This window comes from Fragaria vesca, linkage group LG7 (genome assembly GCF_000184155.1).
Source record: "Fragaria vesca subsp. vesca linkage group LG7, FraVesHawaii_1.0, whole genome shotgun sequence".
NCBI classification, from domain to species: Eukaryota; Viridiplantae; Streptophyta; class Magnoliopsida; order Rosales; family Rosaceae; genus Fragaria; species Fragaria vesca.
Genome location: NC_020497.1, coordinates 19,286 through 35,818, shown reverse-complemented (window position 1 = coordinate 35,818; position 16,533 = coordinate 19,286). Strand labels below are relative to the sequence as shown.

General features: G+C 38.9%; 2 protein-coding genes and 2 pseudogenes across 4 annotated transcripts in view; 3 read left to right on the top strand and 1 right to left on the bottom strand.

Annotated features, from left to right (window-relative positions):
• Positions 1 to 3,583, top strand: part of LOC101310735 (exocyst complex component 2-like) — an 18,924-nt gene extending 15,341 nt beyond the window's left edge. The window contains exons 17-21 of the mRNA XM_004306372.1: positions 1,762 to 1,839; positions 1,947 to 2,003; positions 2,211 to 2,360; positions 2,599 to 2,814; positions 3,069 to 3,583. Coding sequence (XP_004306420.1) covers positions 1,762 to 1,839; positions 1,947 to 2,003; positions 2,211 to 2,360; positions 2,599 to 2,814; positions 3,069 to 3,290 — 723 coding nt within the window. The 3' untranslated portion in view covers positions 3,291 to 3,583. The remainder of the gene's footprint in view (positions 1 to 1,761; positions 1,840 to 1,946; positions 2,004 to 2,210; positions 2,361 to 2,598; positions 2,815 to 3,068) is intronic.
• Positions 3,584 to 3,780: 197 nt separating this feature from the next.
• LOC101294990 lies at positions 3,781 to 6,933 on the top strand (annotated as a pseudogene). The gene is made up of 7 exons (XR_185320.1): positions 3,781 to 3,865; positions 4,348 to 4,485; positions 4,750 to 5,061; positions 5,185 to 5,280; positions 5,381 to 5,456; positions 5,535 to 5,711; positions 6,850 to 6,933. The product of XR_185320.1 is annotated as a probable mediator of RNA polymerase II transcription subunit 36b-like (transcript).
• Positions 6,934 to 9,889: 2,956 nt separating this feature from the next.
• On the bottom strand, positions 9,890 to 13,467 carry LOC101294705 (annotated as a pseudogene). The gene is made up of 10 exons (XR_185319.1): positions 13,338 to 13,467; positions 12,782 to 12,856; positions 12,499 to 12,687; positions 12,258 to 12,385; positions 11,830 to 12,041; positions 11,469 to 11,550; positions 11,198 to 11,340; positions 10,994 to 11,114; positions 10,731 to 10,820; positions 9,890 to 10,311 (listed from the first exon to the last, which is right to left on the bottom strand). The product of XR_185319.1 is annotated as a putative protease Do-like 14-like (transcript).
• Positions 13,468 to 15,492: 2,025 nt separating this feature from the next.
• Positions 15,493 to 16,533, top strand: part of LOC101310447 — a 9,028-nt gene continuing 7,987 nt past the window's right edge. The window contains exons 1-5 of the mRNA XM_004306371.1: positions 15,493 to 15,874; positions 15,954 to 16,027; positions 16,110 to 16,143; positions 16,210 to 16,268; positions 16,350 to 16,464. Coding sequence (XP_004306419.1) covers positions 15,650 to 15,874; positions 15,954 to 16,027; positions 16,110 to 16,143; positions 16,210 to 16,268; positions 16,350 to 16,464 — 507 coding nt within the window. The 5' untranslated portion in view covers positions 15,493 to 15,649. The remainder of the gene's footprint in view (positions 15,875 to 15,953; positions 16,028 to 16,109; positions 16,144 to 16,209; positions 16,269 to 16,349; positions 16,465 to 16,533) is intronic.

Below are 16,533 nucleotides of genomic sequence, written 5' to 3'. Positions count from 1 at the left end.
GGGGGGGGGCTCTAGATTGGACAAACTTGAGTCAAGAAGAAGCCACACCCATGTCATTTACATGCCACTATGTTGAATCTTTCCTTTGTCAAATAGATATATGGGTGCTAGGATTGGTGTTCTATTTTTTTTATTACTGGTATGGTTTTCAGCAAGGTATGGGTTGATAACTTGGTTGTCTGTTTTTGAAGAAATTGAGTGAGTGTAATACCTGAAATAGTGCCTAAATACATTTCAGTTATCTTGCATTCATCTTTGTTTTCTGTCTGAGGAAATGAATGAAACAAAATATTGCAAATACTAGGTATTAGCTTTTGTTTTCGAGACTCCTCGACTTATCTAAGAAATAAATATAGTGAACACAAAGTTACAACTGCATAACTGTTGGGGCCACCACTCATGGCCTTGCAAGATTGCAAGGGGTGTTGTGTTTGGCACAAGCATCTACAAACCTTGTCATGAGGTTCCTAGGCCAACTTGGAATATTGGGACCCTTCTTTTATATTCTGATTTGGAGATTTTGTAACAGATACCGGATCCGTTCTGGCCTTATCGGAATCAATCTTTCCTCCTATGCTTCACGCTATAGTGCAATGGTGATGTTGATGTTGATGTTTGTAAAGAAAAGAATCGATTTCATATAATAAAGAGAGGGTGGTTGAAATATGGCAGGGGGTGTGGTGTATCTTCAAAGGAGAAGACCAGGTTGTTGTTTTTCCCCTCATTGGTGCATTTTGTGCGAAGCTCAAGTGAAAGTGTTGATCATGTCTTTGTGCATTGTGAAGTTGTTAATTTCTTATGGAAGAAGTTATTTATGGAGGCAAAAATGGTCTGGACAACCCCATCATACAGGAATGACTTGTTCAAAGAAAATCCTTCATCTTTTGGTAAAGGGGATAAAGCCAGAATTCTTTGGGGTTGTGGGGTGCTAGCGGTAGTCTGGGTGGTGTGGATGGAAAGAAATAGAAGACTATTTGAAACCTATAGTCGGGTGGAGAGGGAAGATCTGTGGGAGATAGTCTAGTTCCGGGAAACAGCTGTAGTTTAATCTCTATGTTTAGCTTTAGTTCTAAAGACGAGCTGCTATGCTTTTAGTCCTAGCTGCCCTCTTATCTTTTTCAGCGGACTCCTTGTTCGCCTCCTTGTTCTTTGCTTTTTGTCTCAATAAAAAGCTGGTTCTTTTCAACAAATATGCAGTGGGTGTGGTGTCGCTGGTCTATGATTTGGAGTGAGAGTAGAGCAGACAGGGGAAAATGGAAATGAAAAAGAATTATATTTTATATTAATTTCTAGTCAAGGTATTGGACTATTGGAGTGATAAAACACTTAAATTTGTGCACCAACTGGCCCACGTAGCCCCATGTTACAGAAGTGAAAATTATCTCATGGAATTGACGCCTTCATGTCTATACTTACCAGTTTGAACTTTGGATGGTTAAGTGGAACACAGGTCATATATTTTTCTTCTCTAGCCTATAGGATTGGGTACAATCTCCTTAATTACATTAGTATACCATTTCTTTGTTGATCATGCTCTCCCTTTAGAAAGAATAGATCACCCCCTTTTTTTTTTCCCGGATACAGTGGGACCAAAAGATCCAGACAAAGAAAAAGAAAAATAACTAAGCAGTCAGATCACCCGGTCTTTGATTATAATAATTGTTCACAGATTTTAAGTTTATATGAATTCAAGATGTGCCCTACTTTTCTTTGGTCCCTTGTGTGAAACTTTGCATGATCTAAAACAGTTCTGTTGCACAGGCGAATTTGATTAGAACAGCTGCTTCGAACTATTTCTTAGATTCTGGTGTTCAATGGGGAGCAGCACCTGCTGTAAAAGTAAGAAATCAATGAACTTGTCATTGGTACCTGTAATATTTATTCTATAGCTATTTAACGAGCATTGTTATGCTGTTAGGAGTCTTATTATATGACGTGTCTTTCAGGGTGTACGTGATGCTGCTGTTGAGTTGCTGCACACTTTGGTAGCTGTACATGCAGAGGTACTTGTGGAAACCTAGTATTTATCTTGAATATTAGTCTTTTCAGCACTTGTGGAAACCTAGTATTTATCTTTAATACTTGTGCACTTTTTTACATTTTATCTTAGTTTAGATCCCAAGTTAACAGCACTCTCAGGCAATATTCCATGGTAACATGGTAAGCTGTATATATGTTCCTATCCTTCATTTGGTTATGTTTCCTTGCAGGTTTTTTCTGGGGCTAAGCCTCTTCTGGACAGGACACTTGGCATTCTTGTAGAAGGTCTGATTGATACTTTTATCAGCCTGGTCCACGAAAACAGTACAAAAGAGCTTAGGTCCCTTGACGCGAATGGTTTCTGCCAGCTCATGCTTGAGGTAAAAGTTAGTGTTGTATCTTTGTTAGTAGAAACCTTGTACTAGGTTGATGTAGGGTGAACTGATTATAATGGCAGTTACTCCATTTCTTGGGACTCTTGTTTTATTGCATCCTCTGAAAAAGTAAGTTTTTGTTCTATATACACCCAATTCGACAGGATCTTCATCTAGCTTACATATGGAAAGATCTACTGCAACCTAGTTTCTAAGGCATTCTCTTTTGGTGTATATAATGCAGCTTGAATATTTCGAGACGATTTTAAATCCATATTTTACACCTGATGCAAGAGAGGCTCTGAAGTCTTTACAAGGTCTGCTTCTGAATAAAGCAACTGAAACTGTGACTGAAAATGTGGAGAATCCAGGGCACAACCGGCGAGCGACGCGTGGGAGTGAAGATGCAGTTACAGATGATAAACCGCCAGGGATGACTATGTCACCAGATGATCTGATTGTAAGAAGACTATCTTGTTAAAAACTCTTTGCATAGAATGCTTTAAATCTAACAGTACTTTGAACAGTTTAGTCAATAATGCGATGTTTTTGATTACAATAGTCATTGTTGATGGTTAGTGCACAAATGCGTAAGCATGAATGACACTATGAGCTTGGTATACATAAGAACCTTCCTGTATGACCTTGGTTATAAATTGTGGGCTGAGTTTATTTATACATTTGCTAACTCAATTAGTTTGTTAAATGCTTCAGGCTCATGCCCAGCAGTATAGCTCTGAGTTACTTCAAGCAGAGCTTGAGAGGACTCACATCAATACAGCATGCTTTGTTGAGTCAATTCCATTGGACTCAGCACCAGAATCAGCCAAACGCGCTTATGCTTCCTTTAGGGGGTCACTGGATTCTCCCAGTAGAAACTATAGAGGCACACAAGGAACAGCATCTCCAAGCTACGCCAGGAATAGGCGTCGATGAAGTTGTCGATGAATTTGCTAGTTTTCTGCTGTAGTTATTTAACCTACTGAAGCATATTGTTTCTATTCTCTTCGTTGACCTCAGAGTTTCTTGTGTGGCCTGTCCTTGAACTACAAAGTTGTATATTTTTGCTATTTGGTTAATGTCACTAATGCTTGTTTCTTATCTTGACCGTTTGTGCTCCCCCAAAAGATTGGAGGTGTAAAGCCGGATGGAGCCTCAGATTTTGAGTTGATCAGACGGATGCTCAGGGTTTACAATATTTGGCTTACTAGGTGGATATGATTTGGAAGTCTAAGTGGCATCAGAATTTTTCTGTCCTTTCTGATGAAAGATCAAAGAACGCAACGATAAGAACTAGAAGAAATTAAGGATTAAATTCAGTTTAACCCTTTGAATTTTAGGGTTAAAATCAGTTTGGTCCATGATTTTTTATTTTGTACTCTCAACCAAGTTCAACCAAGTCCAAAATTTTAATATTGATTTAAAAATGAGCTATTCTGCATTGCGCTGCGCTCAAGCTGGGCTGAAAACTTCTGTTAACAGAAAGCAAAAGGGGTCCACAAGTGTCAGAGGCAAGAATCTTATCGGCTGGGCGAGTTGGTAGCGAGTGGGAAACACGTTCGGGCAACCATGGTTAAGAGCATCTTTATCAGACTCTATTTTAGCTTTTTAGCTATTTTAGAGAACGTGTGTTAGCTTTTTGGGTATTTTAGGAGCTCCAACAGACTAGCCAATATTTAACTATTTTAATTTTTAGCTATCTCGCTAGCTAAATATAGCTAGCGTAGGTAGTGAGATGTGATTCTCTATAATTTAATATATTTCTTTTAAGTTATTTAATGTGGTATATAAATACATATAAACTATTTAATCTTTATTTATAAAATAATATTAATTTAATACTAACTAAAATAGAAAGCATTGATATAGACGCATCTCAAAATTCTCTAGCCAAAATGATATTTTTCGTTAATTTAATTAAAATTTAACGCAAAAGCGATGCTCTAAAGTGGATAGGTTAGAGAGAGTTAGGGACGTTAGTGAAAGTCGGCAGTAATAAACCGATTCCCACTCATTCAGTATCCTCTTCGCCTTCGCCCATCGCGTCTGGGTCGAGCGAGCAGCGACGATAAGCTTTGTGGCTGTGAGAGAGGGTTAAGCACGAGTCCAGTGAAGCGTCTAGCTCCTCGAGGTAATCACTTATCTTCTTATTCATCTCTCTTGTTGCTCCGCCTCTGTTTACTCTAAGAAAACCCATCAGTTTCTTAGCTCTGTAAATTGGTTTCGTGCTCAAATGCTTGTACCCAGTTTAGTATTTCCAAAACCCAAAACCCTTTGTATATGAAAGTTCATATTGAACCCACTTTTGTGATGTTTAATTAATTATTCACTAATGAAGCATGTAATAGTTTCTGGGTTTGCTTGTGTTTATTGATTTGTGGGTTCTTATGTGTAGGTTGTGGTGAATCTGGTGGGTTCAGAGGTGGAAGGAGTGATGGAGGAGGAAGAGGTGGCCGGGGTGGAGGCGGTGGTTTTGGTGAGAAGTAGTGGGTTTAAGCCAAGTGGAGGCCGAGGAGGTGACCGCTGCCGTGGTGGTGACCGTGGAAGAGGCAGGGGCCGTGGAGGAATGAAGGGTGGGACCAAGGTTGTCCTTGAGCCCCATAGACATGCTGGGGTTTTCCTTGCTAAGGGTAAAGAGGATGCTCTTGTGACCAGGAACATGGTCCCCGGAGAAGCCGTCTACAATGAGAAGAGGATTTCTGTTCAGGTAGTTTGCTCCTCTGCTGTTTAATGTACTTGTTTGTGCATGATGTATGCTGTATTTTTTATTTTATTTCGTGTGGTTCTTTATTGTGTTTGTTAAATTGAAGTACATTTTTGCCTGTTTCAGAATGAGGATGGAACTAAAGTCGAGTACGGGATTTGGAACCCTTTACGTTCCAAGTGGGCTGCTGCTATACTTGGTGGTGTTGATGAGATATGGATTGTGAGTTTTGATTCCTTGATTTAGTGGCATTCTGTTCGATATTCACGGTTGTTGATATATTTTTTTATCAGTCTAATGATGTTTGTTTTATTTGATGAAGAAACCTGGTGCCAGGGTTCTCTACCTGGGGGCTGCTTCCGGTACCAGTCTCACATGTTTCAGACCTTGTTGGCCCTGTTAGTGAACCTTCTTTTGGAAGTTATTTGATTGTTTTAATTGAGAGTAGCTTCTTATATCTGCTGTTATTTTTGTAGACCGGATGTGTATATGCTGTTGAGTTTTCACATAGAAGTGGTAGAGACTTTGTAAACATGGCGAAGAAGAGAACTAATGTTATACCAATTATTGAAGATGCTAGGCATCCAGCGAAATACCGTATGCTTGTCGGCATGGTTGATGTCATATTTTCTGATGTTGCTCAACCTGATCAGGTTTGTTTCTTCATTTTTGTGTTAGCTTACAATGGATTGGTGATTATTTTGGTATTGTTTGGTCGATTGTTGCTTGTGCCTTCATATAATTATGCAAATGATGAGTTTACTTGGATTCCCCTTCAAGACATCTTGAAAGATGAAAGCTCGAGTTTTCTGATGTGTTTCTTGTGGTACTGAAATGTCCCCTTTGTGTATGTTTTCTTTGGGTTAATTTGCTATCCTTTATGTCGATTCCTTTTGAAAATTTTACAAATAGTTCTTACATAGTTTTTCTGTTAGTTTTCTTTAATTTTTGTTTGTAAATGCAGTTGTACAATTGTTGCCTTTCTAGATATTGGGCATGTGAAGATTTTTGGGTTCCCAAGACTTTACTGTGGATGTCAATCTGAGTTTCTGATGCTCTTAAGTTTGAGAATTTTCTTGCTGTGATGCATTTTCTTGTATCTCTTTAGTAAAACAAAACTTTGATTCTATGTTTTTCTGGTTTCGAGACTGAATATATTTACATTAGTCTTATTGTATCCTTTTCTGTTAATGCTGTACATGGTTTTTCGTGCACACTTTTGGGCAAGTGACGAGTTACTTGGATTCCCCTTCCAGAAGTTGTGGGTGATGCAAAACCGAGTATCCGATGCTCTTATGTTTGGTACTTTGATTTGTTAGTTGTATATCTGTCCATCACTCTCCTTTAGCTGATGTTTTTAGTGGCACCTGTGTTTCATGCTTTTCAAATTGGCTTCAGAACATTTTTTTTCTCTGTATATTGTATATATGACAAGCTTATTTCATTGTTCCTTGTACGCAATATTGGAAATGCAAACCAGTGTTTTTGTTTCTCTTGTTTGTCGTGTGACTTGGTTCTACTTGCTGCTTTTTCATCGTGTCTTCATCTTTTTTCTCTTCCATCTCCTATTATTGAGTATGTGACCCAATACTGCGGGCATCTTTTGTTTTTTTTCCTTCCTTTGCGTATCATGTGTGATGCAGGCTGAGTTTCTGATGTTTTGGTATTAGGAATTTGTTATTTCTGTTTCTGGTATGTCAAGAGTTTTAAGTGCAGGCCACGACCTAAAACGGCTGCCATGTTGTATTATCTAACCAATATATTTGTTTGCTCGTTTTACCACTCATGCAGGCCAGGATTCTAGCTTTGAATGCTTCATATTATCTAACCAACGTCACTTGTTACACAAAAACGCTATTACCCACCCTTTCTTGACTTAATTTTGTCGATTAATTCGCACACACTCTCACATAGATGAGATGTAGCAGCCTATCTAAAAATTTGAAGAATGTAACCTCTCGACGATAGGGCTCCCCATAGGGAAGAATAAGCGTAAATAGGGTTGACCGTCTTGATCGGAGTAAAAACATTATCGAAAATATATATTTTTTTATTAAAACGTTTAAGTCTCGATCCACTAGGTCAACCTTAAACTAACATCACTTATTACACGAAAACGTTGTTACCCACCCCTTCTTGACTTATTTTGATCGATTATTTCACGTGCACGCGCAAACACACACACACTCTCACATAGATAAGATGTAGCAGCCTATTTAAAAATTTGGAGAATTTAACCTCTCGACGATAGGGCTAAGGATAGGGAAGAATAAACGTAAATATGGTTGATCGCCCTGATCGGAGTCAAAACGTTATCGAAAATATGTGATTTTTCTGCCATAATCGTATTTCACTATACCTATCACATCCTACGGATGATTTTTCAAAATTTTGTTAGCAAGATATAGTTGTTTCACAAAGGTGTACACTTGCATAAATCATATTATATAAATTATACCGTTTTAGTAGACACATGATTTCAATGACTAAAATTTAAAAAAAAAAAAATTTAGATTGTCCGATGTGATCAGTGTATTTAAATATGGCTATAGACAAAAATTCATCAATTTTCGATAACATTTGAGTCTCGATCCACTCGGTCAACTAGTAGTCATACTATGAATTTATTGAATAAAACGTACTAAATTGCAAAAACGTTAAATTTGACATCATCAATGTGATTAGCCAAAATATGTTTCCTCCACTTTGTTGTTGTATAATGTGTTGTTGACCACATAACCAAGTAACAAAGTTAAACAATATTAGTAGGCATACTAGGATTTAATTTAATAAAATGTGTTAAAATGAAAAAACGTTGAATTTGACATCACTAATGTCACTACGGAGTGGTAAGAGGCACTTGGTAAAGAATACATCCCATCCGCCGTCGTTTCGATGTTGGTCAAGCCGGTCAACCCCATGCACCCTTCTTCCTCCCTAAGAGCAGTCCCGTCACGCATATATTATTTTCTCAAAATTTTTACATGGGTAGAAAGAGCGCATCACCCTGAGTGCGCACTAATTTTCGCGGAATTTTTCAAACACCCAAGCTATTTCTTACAATTTTCGCAAGATTTCTAAATAAAAAAAATCATAATGAGATTTAACCCACTTGACGCATTAGTTTTACTTTTTTTCCACCATATCAGAACTTTAAAAATGCATAGAATATAGCTCCGATGTCGGAAAAATGTCACGGACCACTGGCGAGGCCCACATCACAACTGGGCCCGAAAATTTGTGGTTTGTCATCATGAAAAACTAGAAAATATCCTCGATGTCCTTAAACAATCACCGTATACTATAGAAAAACGTAACAAATAGCTCGGGTGTCCGAAATATGTCCTGAATACTCTCACATACTCGTAATGCCGCGTATTTCGTTATAACACCGTTCGATTTGAGTTTCCTTTTATTTTCTGTTTGGTTTCTCTTGATAGGTGTTTAGCAATTTAGGGTTGACTGAGTTGACCGATGCTCAATCAATGACGAAAATAGGTAAATTTTTTAGCATGGCCGTTTTATCTCCTCATGAGACTATCGATGTCACACCCTGACCATAGGGTATGACTAATGTGATGGATTTTATCGAAAATAAATTTGGGGATTTTTTTATATTTTTATTTTTTTACTTGATACTAAAACCCAAAGGGTAATTTTCAAAGGAGGAACAATCTGTTAGAGTGAAAACCAGAGAATAGATCATGTTGGATAGAAATGGAAGTTGATGATCTGAGTGACGTTGGTTTGGTTGGGCAAACTAAACTACTCAGTGCTAGAGGTGGCAAACGGGCCGGGTTGGGCCTGCCCGGCCGCCTAATCGGGTTTTAAGCCGTGCTTGGGCCGGTCCACGACGGGCCACTTCTTAACGGGCTCGGGTTGGGCCGGCCCATTTACTCAAATATAAGGTCCAGCCCGACTCATAACGTGGTGGGCCGTGCTCAGGCCGGGCCGGCCTGGGCCCATGAACGGGTCGTGTCGAGCCCATTTCGTGTCAAAAATTGAAAATAGTCGAGGTGAATGTCCTATACCACCACTTCTATTCTCATAATCTCAACTTTTAATTATACATGATACGATTACAAACCAAAACTAATTCACACAATCTATCAATTATTTTTTTCTTTGTCAACAACTAAAGAAATAAGTGATAAATGCTTATTGTTCATAATTAATAAATTTTTAGGCAAAAATTTCTTACGAGTCTAAGAGAATCTAAATTCATATTCAAATAAATAATTATTAGTATATAAGTTTATTGTTCACACTCAAAACTAAGTTTATTATTTATAAATATGTTATCTTCATATTAGAAATGGAAAAAAAATTATATTTTATAGCGGGCCGGGTCATGGGGCTCAAATTATCTTGCTCGGGCCGGGCCCATGGGCTCATTTATCTAGGTCCAGCCTGACCTATTAGAATACTGTGCTTGGGCCGGGCCGGGCTGTTAACGGGCTTGGGCCGTACCGGGCGGTTTTTAAACGTGCCGTGCTCGTGCCATGCCCATGCTTTGCAGCCCGTGAGTAGACGTGCCGTGCCCGTTCTTAAAACCCCCGCCTTTTTTGGTGAGGACAACACTCTGCTGTTGTCTTCCTATTATTGGGTTTTTTTTTGAGAGATATTATTGGGGTTACAAAACAAAAATTAGTCGGTTTTAACTTTTAAATTTTAACTTTTTTTCATGGATGAGTTTAGATGGGCTTTACATCCAAAACCATCGTCGGCGGGAAATTCTGTCAAAGTCTCGATTCGAAAGCTGAAATGGTAGTGCTTGTTGTGAATGGTGGGTGCTTGTTGGTGTTTGATCTCAAACCCCAAAACCCGAAAGTTGATGTACTACATTGCTAAGATGATCTAACATTTGCTTTGCATGATTTGTGTGTTTTGCAAAGTTGTCCCGCATTTGATAGGCTACGGCCCTGCGAAGATTCCTATATCCACTAATGTTTCATCAGAGATTGTAGAAGTGATGTTCTTCCTTTTACACTGTTTAACTGGTTCTTCATTAAGAAGTATATGTAAAGGAATCGACTTTGTTACAATACATGAATCCATCACTAAAATCACATCCCATGTAAGCTTTCGTCAGATGACTGTCGGGGGGAGGGAGTTTTACGGTCAAAAGCTTGTCATTCACATATCTGTATGGGATTCCTCTGCTATTACAGTCAAAGTCACCATCTCGTCTTTCGCCCTCTTCACGACCACCTTCAATGGTACTCCAACTCTATCTCCCATTATTTCAGTGACCTGTCACAAATTCATCAATCATATAAACCTCCATAATACAGTATCATATATATACTACTAGCTACGAGATTACTAACGGGGAAGACAGAACAGGAGAAGCTTTAGTTTCTCAGGATCCAAATCCACAACCTTATGCCATCCAGTTTATAACAAGTTATTTTAGTATCCTTTTGGTTTCCACATTTTACTGCATCCCTTATTGTGTATTAAGCTGCTCTTGTAAGGTTAGGCAATGAGGACTTTAGATACATGAAGTATTCTTAATACGCAACTACTATTAACTCATTCAGCAAAAAACTGCTGCCATTTGCACATTCTCCCACTAGTATTCACCCAAAGAAGTTCACAACTTGTTTTATTAATAAAAGACCCAAGTTCATGGCTTTGATTATAGAATAAGGATTCAGAAGTTCCAATACCTCTATGATGCTTGCAACAGGCTTTCCATCAAATTTAACAACATCACCAGGACGAAACCCAGCACGCTCAGCAGGTGACCCAGGAGTTACCTAGATGAACAATATTCAGCAGTTACAACACAAAGTATTCATGGCTTGAATACTGAACAACCTAACACGCATTATGTCATTCAACCGAGTTCGAGTTCAAGCACGAATTCAATCCTAGGTACTTTTCCTCTCGTAATAATAAACAACAATGAAGAAACAACTAGAATACATACCATAGGTACGAGAATCCCTCTTTTTATACTTGGGAATGAACTATCTCTTTCTTTGAGCTGAGAAATTATCATATCGTTTAGGTCAATCATCTTCAGTCCAAGCCAAGGCCGAACAACCCTCCTGCCAAACATGTCATCCAAATAATTAAAGAGGTGTATATGACCTAATGCCAGTTACTCTTATACCACTGAAACAAGACGTACCCATTTTTCTTAAAGTGCTCCATTATTTTGGCAATTGAGTCAATTGGTACAGCAAAACTCAATCTATCGGCAGCAAGTACTTTCATGATATTAACACCAATAACTTCTCCATCCATATTTACTAGAGGTCCCCCAGAATTCCCCTGCATCACTCATGTAGATAAATCCAATACTATAAGCACACATAGAAGAACCCCAAGTTTGGACAGACATCCTCCTCAATTCACAACTTTAAATAAGGAAACACATGCAGAGAGGGAGAGAGATATACCGGGTTAATAGCGCAATCGGTCTGTAAGTACTCCCTCCGCAGTCCACCAAGCCCCAAATCACTACTTTTGCGGTTGACACAACTATATTTAAAGGAAAGAGAAAATGTCAAAAGGATTCGTTAAATTTTTCCCACACAGTCCCGCAACAGTCAGTTTTACCCCATGCTGGCTTGCTCTACAGTCTACAGCAACCATTCACAAAAATGTGAATTCATAGATGACGAACATGATACAATACAAAGTCAAGGAAATTAAAGCTTCATTTAGACATATTTAGCATGCATTTGTACGTGTACTAAGACGTTTATTGTATAACGGGTAAAAGCAAATGAAGTCTATATCACTCACTATTGGTCTTACCTTACAATACCAGATGTGACGGTATTCTAAAGCGAAAGTGGACAGCCAACTGCTATCACCCAATCCCCAGGTTGGAGTCCACTTGAGGTGCCCAATTTCGCTGATGGAAGGGGAGTTTTAGAATTGATCTTTACTATAGCAACATCAGACTGGAGATCCACATTCACCACAGTACCCTCAAATGTCCGACCATCTTGCAAAGTTACACCAACCTGAAACAAGTACACTGACTTATCAACTGTGGGAGACTAATAACAGATTAATAACGATTACGATCTATTACCAAATAACAAATTTTAGAAACATATTAACAGCATACGCAACAATGTACTAACACAGTTTGTATGTAATTAAACCTGTTTTCCAATATATATGAGGAATGCTAGGACCATCTATGCATTCAATTGAAACTGCAAATGGTGTCTGACCTTCCCCTTTGATGAAGCTCTCAGCCCATGAAAATCAACCACAGCATGTGCACACGTTAGGATCATGCCATCCTCATCAATTATAGTTCCAGAGCCTATACCGTTCCCAACACCAACACCATACATACCTACAACAATCAAAGTCGACAAGCCAACACTACTATTAATTTCCAGATAACACAACTACATCAAAATAATACTGCCAAAACTTCAAAAAGAACAATGAAAATGTAGACATTACCCTGTTGAAGAGATATACTGACAACAGAAGGGCCAACTTTCACAGCGGCCTTTGCAATTGTATCTTTGCCCAAACACCCACTACAGCATGGCTTTGGGCTCTCTCCCGCTACAGAGAAACCAGACACATCCTTCCCTATGTCCGGAGAAGGAGCCGAGCCATTTGTAATAGAAAACAATGGAACAACTCCTACAATTCAAACAAACACGAAAAACAAAAGGAATAAACAACACCAAATACATTGTACAATGTAATGAGGCAGAGAACATAACGAGGGACAAACCGAATGGCCAGTTTTGCCTTGGCAGCGACAGCGATTCACGCCATGGTGCAGGAATCGACACCGAGAATGAAGAATCTACAATTTCAGTACACAATAAACGGGTTATTAATTGAACCCCAGTCTATTCATGGTGCCCAAATCACAATCCAAATCTCTTAGTTCATTTCTTATCATTGGGTTACAAACTAAGCAGCAACAAAACCATTGCCATCAGCAGGCTCTTCAGAAAGCTCAGTGCCCTAGCAAGAGCTGTATGTGTGTGTTGAGGAGTGCTTGTTGAGAACCCAGCGGTACAAAACGTCGTAGGTCCGCGGCGGCACTCCTGAGCGATGTTACCCGAGAGTGCGGCCGGTGAGTCCGACTATCTCGGAGGAGAAGGAAGAGCCACTGAATGAATTCGCCACACTATGCCTCGCTATGTGCTTCCACATCTCTCCTTGCTCTTCGGCTCCTCGATACCAGCAGCTCTGTTTCTCCTTTTAGGGTTGCCTCATGCCTCAGTGCCTCACTCAGTAACGTCCTCCCACTCTCACATCCCTAACTCGGGTTAGTTCACGTTGGATGTGTTCCTCACGCCCTGGAAAGTGAGCGTGGTCCTTATCCACCATGCCTCTGACACTTAACTCTTGACGGATGGTAACTGTGAAGTTACTCCCCTGCCCTTCAAACTCAAAATTTGTGGACATATGCGAGCCACGTCAGCATGGCCCACCGCGGCTCAACTTACTACCGGCGCAATGCAGAATCACCTCTCGAAAATAACGTCATTTGCTGACTTTCGAAAACCTAGAAAGAGGATTCACGTTTGAGTTTTTTAATCTACAAAAAAGTAAATAAATATTCTAACGATGAAAATATGTCAATCATGTCATTTTTGAATGATCAAACTCGGTTTTTTTAGATAAAAATTTAAATTTTGGACTTAGATGATATTGTTTCGGAGTATAAGGACCAACGTAATTAAAACAAAACGTAACTGGTTTTAGCCCTTAAGTTTGATGGGGTAAATTGAATTTAGTTGCAGAAAACAGTTTCAATCAAGGACAGGAGGCATCATCAACCCCAACAGAGCTTACTGGAAGCTCTGGGCAAACCAATGTGTAGCAGCAGGCCAGGCTGGCCAACAATGTGTTTGGAATCCAGGGTTAACATATATGTCATGATGTTTTAGTTATTTTTTTGTTAAGACTTTAAACTCTTTAAGTCTTTACTATTTGTCTATTTCAGTTTAAACTATTTCAGACTTTAATTTATATTTCAAACTTTATTGATTTTAGAGTTGTGACTTGTGAGTTGTGCTTGACTGCTTGTGCATTTGTTTCAGGTTTTGGTCTTTAGTGCATTGCTATTGGGTTTTGGTCTTTATGTCATTGTAAACTATAAGGTGTGACTGTGTGAGTCTATTTGGAATTTTGGATTGTAGTTGTGACTTGTGAGTTACTGATTGTCTAATTCAGTGTCATATACTCATATTGATTATTGAAATTTTGTTTGGTTTTAGGATTTTATGGTTGAGATTTGGTGTATGACATGTTAGCAGCAGGTGTGCATGACTGTTTAGTGTTTAGGAATTAGGACTATTTAAGACCGTTGATTTGAAGTTGTGTACTTGTGTAGTGTGTACTAATGTTAAGTACTTAAGTTGGTTTGTGGCTTGTAAGACACTAAATGCAGAATTGCATATGTCTTGGACTAGGATTCTAGGAATGTAGGTTGGTTTCAATGGTCTGTGCCTTATTGCTTTTATTTCTTGTGAGACACTTATACAATTATACTGAGTTTGTGGATTTGCATTTTGTAATTTTGTTACTTGGTTTGGAATTTAAGTGTGAGACACAGCAAAATGTTTGGTTTATACATTTTTTGAACTTTGAATCACTGTGTTGCTTATTTTTGAAACATTACAGGGTTCTGCAGTGTTTGAATGATTCAAAAAATAGTTGTTGTGGATTTTTTTTGGTCTGAGCTTTTGTTTTTATTTAAAAAAAGTGGCAGATTCGGAGGCCGGAGGCCCAATAAGCTTCGGTAGAGGCCCAACCATACCGCTACCGAGATACGAACTTGGTCGGCCTGTAGTGGTATCAAAATTTCACCCGTCGAGAGTCGGCTCGGTAGGAGGTTTGGCCAAAAAATCCCGGTAACCGTACCGGTTCCAGCCCTAATATCTACTATCAACAGTCATATATTTTTTGTTATTTGTATTTAGCCAAATCATTTGTATTTATCTTAATATAATGCAGTGAGTGTTAAAGTCTAATATTTTCTAACATGGTGAGACTCTGGTCGACATGGCTAAATTACTCTGGAGATTGCGTCAGTCAGAGCCGATGTAGTGTCTTGGTGATGACCCGGTGATAAAGAGCACTTGGACAGGTCATGGTATGCCACTTAATGGCTTGGGCCTACATACTAGATACTAAGGCTGACCTTCACGCATAAGCCTGTTAGTAGTGCAACAAGACCTATCGTAACGAGCTAATTGTTTCTGTATAAACTCGTAGGCTATGTAGAAACACGATAAAACGTAAACATACACCCAAGAACACAACATTTATAGTGATACACCATGCCATCGAATACTACATCCACTTGAATCTACAATCAACATTTATAAGATAGTAGACAACATGTACTATATTATTCAATCTGATAAACATGAAATCAACAAAACTCTACGTATCTAAATAGACATTATGCACACATGACACAACACAACGACTGATTCTCTTACACGTTTGAGAAAAAGAGTTGTCGATTGGGGAAAGAAGAAAAACTGTTTTTGTTTGGTGTTTTGTTTGTTTGGAAATGATGTAGTTTTGGTTGTTGATCAAGTGGAAAAGGTGTATATGTTGGTTAGGTGAGGAGTCCATGAGTGTTGACGAGGGAAGTGGAAGTGGAGAGAGGAGGGAGATGAGGAAAGACAAGCAGCAAGTGATCAAAGAAGAAGAAGAAGACTTCTCTTTCAGGTTCTCTTCTCGCAACACTTCCTCGAAATACGACTTTGTCAAGGTCAAGGTCTGGCTCGGTGATAACGCCGATCACTACTACGTCCTCTCCAGGTTTCTCCTCAGCCGAATGTTAACCGTCACTAAGGTTCTATCCTTTTCTCTCTCTTCTCAATAACCCCAATCAATCCCTATTCATGGTTTTGAGATGGTGATTATGATTTCAGATCCCTAATTATGTTGCTATTAAAATCGCTCTGGAGCTCAAGAAGCTGCTTATAGACAACAGCCTACTTGATGTGTATGTCCTTTTCTTTAATTTTTCTTTTTTCTATTTTGATTTCGGCATTGTTGGGTATCACTCTGTGTCTCTTGTGTTGCAGATCCCAATCTGATTTGGAAGCTAATCTCTTCAAGGTAATATCAACTTTGCAGCTGTAACAATGTAATGCAGTTTAGTGATGTATTTCTCTGTTTCTGCAGCTTATGGAACGAAGGGGTTATGGGGAAGAGTACATAAATCGTTACAAGATGATGACAAGGTCAGTCTATTTACTTTTATCAAACCGCGAACAAATAAAGATAGATGGTCAAATTTCCCAAGTATTCTTTTCTTGTTTCAGATTTCATCATCAAAGAGTGCCATTAGTTATTCTCGTATGTGGAACTGCTTGTGTTGGCAAGTCTACCATTGCTACCCAGCTCGCACAAAGGCTGAATTTGCCCAATGTCTTGCAGGTCCTTTTACATTGTTTATTTGTGGAGCATTCATGATTCTCTCTCTCTCTTCCCCCACCCCCCCCCNCC